General features: G+C 39.8%; 1 protein-coding gene across 1 annotated transcript in view; it reads left to right on the top strand.

The window, feature by feature from the left end:
• The window catches only part of PSMG2 (proteasome assembly chaperone 2), a 28,874-nt gene extending 18,465 nt beyond the window's left edge, over positions 1–10,409 (top strand). Inside the window, exons 6-7 of the mRNA XM_023724816.1 lie at positions 9,158–9,321; positions 10,183–10,409. Of these exons, the coding sequence (XP_023580584.1) occupies positions 9,158–9,321; positions 10,183–10,275 (257 nt within the window). The 3' untranslated portion in view covers positions 10,276–10,409. The remainder of the gene's footprint in view (positions 1–9,157; positions 9,322–10,182) is intronic.
• The last annotated feature ends 205 nt before the right edge of the window (positions 10,410–10,614 follow it).

Genomic DNA, 10,614 nt, shown 5'->3' with positions numbered 1-10,614 from the left:
ATGAGCATGGTATGTTTTTCCATTTATGTAGATCCCTTTGGGTTTCATGCAGTAATGTTTTGTAGTCCATTTCATTTTTGATGACTTCCAATTTTCCTATGTTCATTTTTCATACATTCCACGTTCCAATTTTTAATGGATGTTTGCAGCTTTTTCTTTTCATTTTGAGTCGTGCCATATCAGCAAATGAATGTCCCAGAAGCTTGACTCTATCTACATCATTAAGGTGGACTCTAGTTTGAGGAGGCAGCTCTTCCCCGGTCATAATTTGAGTGCCTTCCAACCTGAGGAGCTCGTCTTCTGGCAGTCTATCAGATGATGTTCCGCTGCTATTCATAATGTTTTCACTGGCCAATTTTTTCAGAAGTAGACTGCCAGGTCCTTCTTCCTAGTCTGTCTTAAGTCTGGAAGCTCCACTGAAACCTGTCCACCATGGCTGACCCTGCTGGTATTTGAAATACCAGTGGCAGAGTTCCAGCGTCACGTCAACATGCAAGCCACCACAGTGCGACAAACTAACAGACGGGTGGTGGCAGGCTTAATTAGTCCACTTTGTTTTTCTTACATAAAAACATAAATCCTGTACTTTTAACAGCTTCATTCTAAGATGCAGTACTTATGGTCCAGGATAACAGTGAGCTTTTTTCTTTGTCTAAAAGTTGAGCCTATTCCCACTTACTTGGAATTACTTATATGTCTTTTTTCTTTCTGGAAATATTTAAGATTTCTCTGTCAGAAGTGATACAGGAATTTCAACTTGTTTTTCCAGTATGACTTGTTCATCTCTGACCATATTTGCATATCTTTTGAGCTTTCCTTTATTCCCTGAAAACCTACTGTAATTAAAACCATTTCCTTCAACAAGTCTTTTTTGTCTAGTCCCTTACCCATGTCATATCTTTCCTTCTTTTCCTATCTTGCTTATATCCGTTAATATATCACTTCAGCTTCTCTCTTACCATGGCTGCCTTATCATCCTCCATACTTGCCCTGCAAGCCACCAGCTTTGCATCATTGTGACTATCCCCCTTCCCTTACTTAATTTAGTTTGTGTTATTTCTTGCCTAGACTGCTATCAAGGTCTCTTCGTTGGCTCCTCTGCCTCCATTCTGACACATTCTCATCCATCTCAACAGTGTTGCCAGAATTAACTTTCTAAAATGCAAAACTGATCACAACACTCTCTGATTACAATCCATCCGTGACTTCACCTGCCATTGCCAGAATCCAGTTTGTACTCCTTAATTTGCCTGTGAGGCCCTCCACAACTGCCTGGCCTACCTCACTCCTTGCCACTCCATCCACCTCCAGCTAAACTACTTGCAGCCACCATGTCCTAGAAACTCTTTCATTCTTTCTTGGTTTTGTTCCCTATACTTTCTTCTTTTTATCACCCTTAAAAAACCTGCCTGGTTTCCAAGAGTTAGTTTACATATCACCTCCTGTCTGAGTTCTTGGTTGTTTCTCCCTGTCTTAGGCTGCGTTCTCTAGAGAAGCAAAACCAGTGAAGTGTATATATAAATATGTATATATAGAGAGATTTATTTCAGGGAAATGGCTCACGCAATTGTGGAGGCTGGGAAATCCCAAATCCATGGGTCAAGCAGCAGGCTGGAGGCTTTTCTTGACTTACATGGTTGCAGGGGCCGATGAACCCGAAATCTGTGGGCAGGTGGCAGGCTGAAGGCTTCTCACGTCCCAAGAGCTGGAGGTCAGAGGATGATAAGAAAAATGTGGGATTGGAGAAAGAAAAAGCAAGTTTTGCCAGATATCCATATGTGTATATATTGGATGCAAGCCACATCCCCAAGAAAACTCCCCTTCCAACTGATTGATTGGCTGCTCACATCAAATCATAAAATGGAAGATGATTATATAATGTCTGCCAAACCACTGAGAATCATTGTCTAGCCAAGTTGACACATAACTGTAATCATCACACTCCCCTTCTGCACAAAGAATTTACTATGCTCTCTCTACTCCCACTGCTCTCCACACCTGTAACATTTTGTCACACTTCCATGTTACTTCTCTACAAGTCAGTCTTCTAGACTGTTGCTTCTGATTATATCAGTAGCTGGTATCATACTTGCCCTCCTGCCACAAGCAACTGGAAACTGGACAACATAAATGAAGCAACTGTTTCTCAGGCATTGGACAACAGGCAGCACAGTACTGTGATCCCTGAGGGAAGGGAAACAAAACCCCTGCAGTTGATTCTGCCTGGAGATAACTTTCTGGACTGCAACACAGGAAGGAGACCCAAGCAGAGCACAGTGGTCTGAGTTGAGACAACAGACCAGAGTCCTCTGAAACAGAACCAGGGAGGAAGGAGGTACTCATAAAAAGAGCTCTAGAAATCCTCCTAGGAGTCTTTTTGTGTCTTCTCTGAATTCTGACCATACATATGTAGGGTGAAACTCCATGAGACTATTGGATAGCCTCAAATGGGACAATTCCTAGAGCTCACAGAGCTGGGAAATGTTCAGACTCAGACCAGAGCATAGAGACCTTGTTGAACCTCTGAGTTATTCAGTAGAGACTCCAGAAAGATCCAGCCTTAGAAGTAGGACTAAACCAGCCCTGTAATAAAGGCTATTCAGTAAGAAAACTTAAGAACAAACCTCAAAAGGATCAGGCTGATACACAAGTAGGTTAACTGTCTGCCGAAACAGACTTAACTCTAAAGCAAGAGTCAGCTAACTTTTTCTGTAAAGGGCCAGATAAGTAAATATTTTAGGTTTGGCATCCACTCAGCTATGCTATTATAGTGCAAAAGCAGCCATAGACAATAGGTAAACAAATGGACATGACTGTGTTCCAGTAAAACATTATTTATAAAAACAGACAGTAGCCCAGTTTTGGCCTTCAGGCTGTAGTATGCAAAACCCTGCTCTAAAGAAAGCAAAATCCAGACACTCAACAACATAACATTTGAAGTTTCCTACATCCAACAAAAAGGTATTAGACTCATGAAAAAGCAGAAAAATGTGACCCATAACCAGGAGAAATACCAGTCAATAGAAACACATCCAGAGATGACAGAATTATCAAGGACTTTAAATTAGCTGTTATAAATGAGCTCAGAGATTTAAAGGAAAATGTAAATGTAAGGAAGAGCAATAATAAAGTGTAAAAAATAACCAAACTGAACTTCTGTAGCTGAAAGATAGTTTCTGAAATGACAGCTCACTGAGTGGGCTAACATCAGAACAGACACTATAGAAGAAAAAAGCAGTGGACTGGAAATAGGGCAGTAGAAGCAACCTGGTGAAGCACAGAGAGAAGAAAAACAAATAGAGCCTCAGTAATCTGTGAGACAACATTAAGCCACCACATCTGTATAATTGAAGTCAAATGTCAGTCGGGAGGGGGATTGCAGAAACCAAAAAGCACTCGAAGAAATAACAGCCATAATTTTTTCAGATTTGATAAGAACTATTAACCTCCACCAGCACCCATCTGTCAGTTTGTTTGTACTGTGGTAGCTTGCATGTTACTGTGATGCAGGAAGCTATGCCACTGGTATTTCAAATACCAGCAGGGTCACTCACCCGTGGAGGACAGGTTTCAGTGGAGCTTCTAGATTCAGACAGACTAGGAAGAAAGGCCTAGTGATCTGTTTCTGAAAATTAGTAAAAATCCTGTGGATCACAGAATATTGCCTGAGATTTCAACTCACTTACTTTGGATGCGTCATCAGGAAGGACTGATTGCCGAAAAAGGACATGTTTGGTTAAGTGGAGGGCCAGTGAAGGCAAGGGAAACCATCAATTAGATGAATTAACACAATGGCCACAATAAATTTTTTGACTCAGACATAACAACAGTCCTGAAGATGGCACAGGACCATGCAACACTTTGTTCTGTTGTACTTGGAGTCACCGTGAGGTGGAACCGACTCGACAGCAACTGACAACAACAGTTAACCTACATGTCCAAGAAGCTCAATGAACTCCAAGTGGGAAACACAAGTAAGTCACACCAAGGCACATTATGCTCAAAGCCTACAAGGTGGCTTGTCTTATCCCTCTGTTAGATGAAGAACATTAAAACTCTGATTAAGTAACTTGCCCAACATATCTGGTGAGTGGCAGAGTAACAATTTGAATCCAGGTACAGGCATTACCTCAGAAATATTGGGGATTTGGTTCCAGACCACCACAGTAAAACAAGTCACACAAGTTTTTCGGTTTCCCAGTGCATGTAAAAGTTATGTTTACGCTATACTGTAGTCTGTTAAGTGTGCTATTGCATTATGTCTAAAAAAAAAAAAAGTACACACCTTAATTAAAAAATACTTCATTGCTCAAAAATGCCAGTCATCATCTGAGTCTTCAGCGAGTCATAATCTTTTTGCTGGTGGAGTGCCTTGCCTTGATGTTGATGGCTGCTGACTGATCAAGGGTGGTGGTGGTTGAAGGTTGGAGTGACTGTGGCAATTTCTTAAAATAAGACAACAGTGAAGTTTGTCACATTGGTTGACTCTTCCTTTCACAAAAGATTTCTCTGCAGCATGCGATGCGGTTTGATAGCATTTTACCCACAGTAGAACTTCTTTCAAATTGGAATCAGTCCTCTCAAACGCTGCTGCTGCTTTATCAACTAAGTTTATGTAGTATTTTAAACTCTTTGTTGTCATTTCAATAATGTTGACAGCATGTTCAACAGGAGCACGCTCCATCTCAAGAGACCACTTTCTTTGCTCATCCATAAGAAGCAACTCCTCAGCCATTAAACGTTTTATCATGAGATTGCAGCGATTCAGTCACATCTTCAGGCTCGGCTTCTAATTCTAGTTCTTTTGGTATTTCTACCACATCTGCAGTTACTTTCTCCACTGAAGTCTTGAACCCCTCAAAGTAATCCTTGAGAGTTGGAATCAACTTCTTCCAAACTCCTGTTAATGTTGATATTTTGACCTCCTCCCATGAATCACAAATGTTCTTAATGGCATCTACAATGGTGAATCCTTTCTGGAAGGTTTTCAGTTTACTTTGCCCAGATCCATCAGAAAAACCACTATCTGTGACAGCTGTAGCGTTATGAAATGTATTTCTTAAATAGTAAAGACTTGAAAGTCAAAATTACTCCTTGATCCATAGGCTGTAGAATGGGTGTTGTGTTAGCAGGCATAAAAACAACATTAATTTCTTTGTACATCTCCATCAGAGCTTTTGGATGACCAGGTGCATTGTCAGTGAGCAATGATATTTTGAAAGAAATCTTTTTTTCTGAGCAGTAGGTCTCAACAGTGGGCTTAAAATATTCAGCAATCCATGTTGTAAACAGATGTGCTCTCATCCAGGCTTTGTTGTTCCATTTAGAGAGCACAGGCAGAGTAGATTTAGCATAATTCTCAAGGGCCCTAGGATTTTTGGAATGGTAAGTGAACATTGGCTTCAACTTAAAGTCACCAGCTGCATTAGCCCCTAACGAGAGTCAGCCTTCCCTTTGAAGCTTTGAAACTAGGCAATGACTTCTCTCTAGCTATCAAAGTCCTAGATGGCATCTTCTTCCAATATAAGGCTATTTTGTCTATATTGAAAATCTATTGTTTAGTGTAGCCACCTTTATCAGTTATCTTAGCTAGATCTTCTGGGTAACTTGCTATAGCTTCAGCAGCACGTACTGCTTCACTTTGCAATTTTATGTTATGGAGACACCTTCTTTCCTTAAATCTCATGAACCAACCTCTTCTAGCTTCACACTTTTCTTCTGCAGCTTCACCTCTTTCAGCCTTCATAAAATTGAAGAGAGTTAGGGCCTTGCTCTGGATTAGGCTTTGGCTTAAGGGAATGTTGTGGCTGGTTTGCTCTTCTATCCAGAACACTGAAACTTTCTCCATCTCAGCAATAAGGCTATTTCGCTTTCTTACCGTTCACTGGAGTAGCACTTTTAGTTTCCTTCAAGAACTTTTCCTTTGATTCACATCTTGGCTAACTGTTTGGCCCAAGAGGCCTAGCTTTTGACCTATGTCAGCTTTTGACATGCTTTTCTCACTAAGCTTAATCATTTTTAGCTTTTGATTTAAAGTGAGAGATGTGCAACTCTGCCTTTCAGTTGAACACTTAGGGGCCATTAATAGGGTTATTAATTGGCCTAGTGTCAGTATTGTCTTGTCTCAGGGAATGAGAGGCCCGAGGAGAGGGAGAGAGACGGGAGAACGGCTGGTCAGCAGAGCAGTCAAAACACTCAAGTTTATCAGTTAAGTTCGCCATCTTATGTGGACATGGTTCGTGGCGCTCCAAAACAGTTACAATAGTAACATCAAAGATCACTGATCACAGATCACCATAACAGATACAGTAATAATGAAAATGTTTGAAATATTGTGAGAATTACCAAAATGTGACACAGGGACATGAAGTGAGCATGTGCTATTGGAAAAATGGTGCTGATAGACTTGGTCGACTCAGGGTTGCCACAAACGTTCAATTTGTAAAAAACACAGTATCTGCAAAGCACAGTGAAGCAAAGCGCAATAAAATAATGTATGCCTATAATGTGTCCTCGTTAGCATTATTCCAAACTGATACATTTGTAAAATGGAGATAATTATAGCTTCCTCAAGAATTGTTGTAAGGACCACGGTAGTCAGAATAGCCTGGTACTGGTACAACAACAGATACATTGACCGGTGGAACAGAATTGAGAATCCAGATGTAAATTCATCTGCCTATGAGCAGCTGATATTTGATAGAGGCCCAAAGTCTGTTAAATGGGGAAGTCCGTTAAATGGGAAAAGACAGTCTCTTTAACAAATGGTGCTGACATAACTGGATATCCATCTCCAAAAAAATGAAACAAGACTGATACCTCACACTATGTTCAAAAATTAACTCAGAATGAATCAAAGACCTAAATATAAAATCTAAAACAATAAAGATCATGGAAGAAAAAATAGGGACAATGCTAGGAGCTGTAATACTTGGCATAAACAGAATATAAACCATAACTAACAATGCACAAACACCAGAAGAAAAACTGGATAACTGGAAGCTCCTAAAAATCAAACACCTATGCTCATCAAAAGACTTTACCAAGAGTAAAAAGAGAACCTACAGTCTGGGAAAAATTTTTTGACTACCATATATCTCATAAGGGTCTAATCTCTAAAATCTGCAAGATACTGCAAACCCTCAACAACAGAAAGACAAATAACCCAATTAAAAAATGGACAAAGGATATGAACAAAGGCTTCACCAAAGAAGACATTCAGGCAGCTACAGACGTGTGAGGAAATGCTCAACCATCATCAGCCGTTAGAGAAATGCAAATCAAAACTACAATTAGATACCATCTCACCCCAACAAGGCTAGCACAAATCCAAAAAACACAAAATAATAAATACTGGAGAGGTTGTGGAGAGACTGAAACACTTACTGGTGGTGGAAATGTAAAATGGTACAGCCACTTTGGAAATTGATTTGACACTTTCTTAAAAAGCTAGAAATAGAAGTACCATACGATCCAGCAGTCCCACTCCTTGGAATATATCCTAGAGAAATAAGAGCCGTCACATAAATAGATATGTGCACACCCATGTTCATTGCAGCACTGTTCACAATAGCAGAAAGATGGAAACCACCTAGGTGCCCATCAGCAGACAATGGATAAACAAATTATGGTACATACACACAATAGAATACTGTGCAACAATAAAGAAAAGTGATGAATCCGCAAAACATCTCACAACATGGGTGAATCTGGAGGGCATTATGCTGAGTGAAATTAGTTGCAAAAGGACTAATATTGTATGAGATCACTATTATTAAAAACTCAAGATTTAAACACAGAAGAAAACTTTGATGGTTGCAAGGGTGAGGAGGGAGGGAGAGTGGAATTCACTAACTAGATAATAGACAAGAATCATCTTAGGTGAAGGGAAGAACAACACAATACGGGGAAAGTCAGCACAACTGGACTAAAACAAAAGCTAAGAAGTTTCCTGAACACAGCCAAACACTTCAGGGGACAGAGGGGCTGGGGCTTTGGGGACCATAGTTTTGGGGAACATCTAGGTCAATTGGCATAACAAAGTTTGTTAAGAAAATGTTCTGCATTCCACTTTGGTGAGTGGCATCTGGGGTCTTAAAAGCTTGCGAGTGGCCATCTAAGATGCATCAGTTGGTCCCAATGCACGTGGAGCAAAGGAGAATGACGAACACTAAAGACATAGGGAAAATATTAGCCCAAGAGACAAAAGGGCCACATAAACCAGAGACTCCATCAGCCTGAGACCAGAAGAACTAGATGGTGCCGGCTACCACCAATGACCGCCCTGACAGGGAACACAACAGAGAGTCCCTGATGGAGCAGGAGAAAAGGGTGGTGCAGAACTCAAATTCACGTAAAAAGACCAGACTTAATCGTCTGACTGGGACTGGAGGAACCCTCGAAGCCATGGCCCCTGGATGCTCTGTTAACGCAGCGCTAAAACCATTCCCGAAGCCCACTCTTCAGACAAAGATTAGACTGGACTATGAAACATAAAATTATATTCGTGAAGAGTGTGCCTCTTACTTAGTTCAAGCATATACACGAGACCAAATGGCAGCTTTTGTCCGGAAGCAGGATGAGAAGGCAGAGAGGGGCAGGAGTTGGTTGGACGGACCCAGGAAACCCGGGGTGGAAAGAGGGAGTGTGCTGTCACATTGTGGGGATTGCAGCTAGTGTCACACAACAATATATAAATTTTTGTATGAGAAATGTTTTTAAAAAAAGGATTTAATCATAAAATATGCAGACAGTACTTAGCACTTAATAACCACTGAATATACAGTGTTTGTAAGAAGCAGTTGTTTTTTCGGCCTCTGACTGTTCCATTCTCTTCCAGTTTTCCTTCACTGCTTTAGATGATTAATAACAAGGCTCTTGAGCTCTTTCACTCAATTTGCTGTGATGCTCCAGAAAATCACTTATCTTCTGAAGTAGGTGTGGGCATAAGTCAGAACCTGCCTCACACACCACAACCAAGGACGGAGGGTGGTTTTCATGAAGCCGGGATGTGAGGCACAGGCGGTGCCACAGGGCTCCTCACCCTGTCCCCACAGATAGAAGAGTAGATCTGTGGCAAAGGGAGAGAAATAGTGATTTTAGGAATGTTGTCTTCTTGCTTAAAACCTGGCAAGTACTCACTAAAACCTGCATCTTGTATCAGTGGGAGAATACTCAATTATTTCTTTTGTTTGTTGTAGCTGTTGTAGAGAAATCCCTATGGCGGTTCTGCTGAAATTTGTATCCGAAGGAGACAATATCCCAGATGCATTAGGTCTTGTTGAGTATCTTAATGAATGGCTTCAGATCATTAAACCATGTGTAAGTTTTTTTATTGTTACTATTGTTTTGCTATTGTTTAACCCTCTGATTTGATGATGTCTTCATCAACTTGCATTTTTTATCCTATATAAGTAGACCAAGTAAGTGAAGTTGATGTTAAATACAGACATATCTTTACTTAAAATTTAATTTAAGCTGAACGTTTGAAAAGAAAATGAGGACAGTAGACCAGTCTCTCATTTCATTAAGGCTGGTACTACTTCTAAAAAAGGAAAATCTGAAGTCCTTCATTGTTCATGTTCCATTAATTATACCAGACAAATTCTTATAAAATAAACAAATCCTCTTTGGAGTTCTTGATTTTTTCTTTTTTTTAGTTGAAGTGGAAGGCGTTGCTTACGTGAGCAGTGTTTTAGCTGTTAAACATGCATCATGATTAAGATACTTTCCTCTGTTGTAACAGCACCCACCCCAGGAAGTCAGTTAGCCTTTAGGCATGACAAGCACCAGAAGGCTGCCATGTGTCAACTGCCTTTTTAATCTGTGTCTTGGCGGAGAATAAATAGATACAAGCCACACAACATAGTAATTTTTTTTTTTTAAACCCTCTTCATTTTGAATTTGATTTTACTTAACAGACTCCATCTGCAGCCCCATGTGGCATATCTTTATGATTTGGAACTTGAGGAAATGTATTTTATGTTAGCATGAAGACACAGAAATTTATCACTTTGTTTTTTCTTACCAGTGAAACTAAAAGTGCCAGAACCAAAAGGAACACACACACACACACACACAAAAAAAAAAGCTAGAGAAGGAAGACTTTTATAATACTTGTGTGTTAAAAGGCAATTTGATTTTAAAATTTAAAGATTAATATATTTTGTTTTTAAATTACAGATGGATGACTCCACAGTGTCTGCCTTGCCATGGAAAATACCAAGTTCTTGGAGACTACTCTTTGGCAGTGGTCTTCCCCCTGCCCTCTTCTGATCTGTTTTGGTTTTATACCATGTGTCTCAGGATACTTAGCACCAGGACAGCTGTTAAACGTTCTGTACAGAAATTTGTACTATCTGAGAATGTATTAGGAAACAGGTGTTTATTTATCATAGAAAATCTCAAAGGAAAAAAGATTAATAAAAGTTCATGTCTGCCATACTTTTCATCATATATCACAGATGTAAATTTTGTATAATAAAATACTTAAGTAATTTTATCTAAAGCATATCTTTTTTTTTTTTTTTAACTCAGACTGTTAGTTTTCTGTGGTTGCTGTAGCAAATTACCACAAACTTAGTGGCTTAAAACAACAAAAATGTATTATAGTTT

The sequence above is a fragment of the Trichechus manatus genome, unplaced genomic scaffold (assembly GCF_000243295.1).
Source record: "Trichechus manatus latirostris isolate Lorelei unplaced genomic scaffold, TriManLat1.0 scaffold00262, whole genome shotgun sequence".
In the NCBI taxonomy this organism is placed as follows: domain Eukaryota; kingdom Metazoa; phylum Chordata; class Mammalia; order Sirenia; family Trichechidae; genus Trichechus; species Trichechus manatus.
This window is presented reverse-complemented; position numbering and strand designations above follow the sequence as displayed.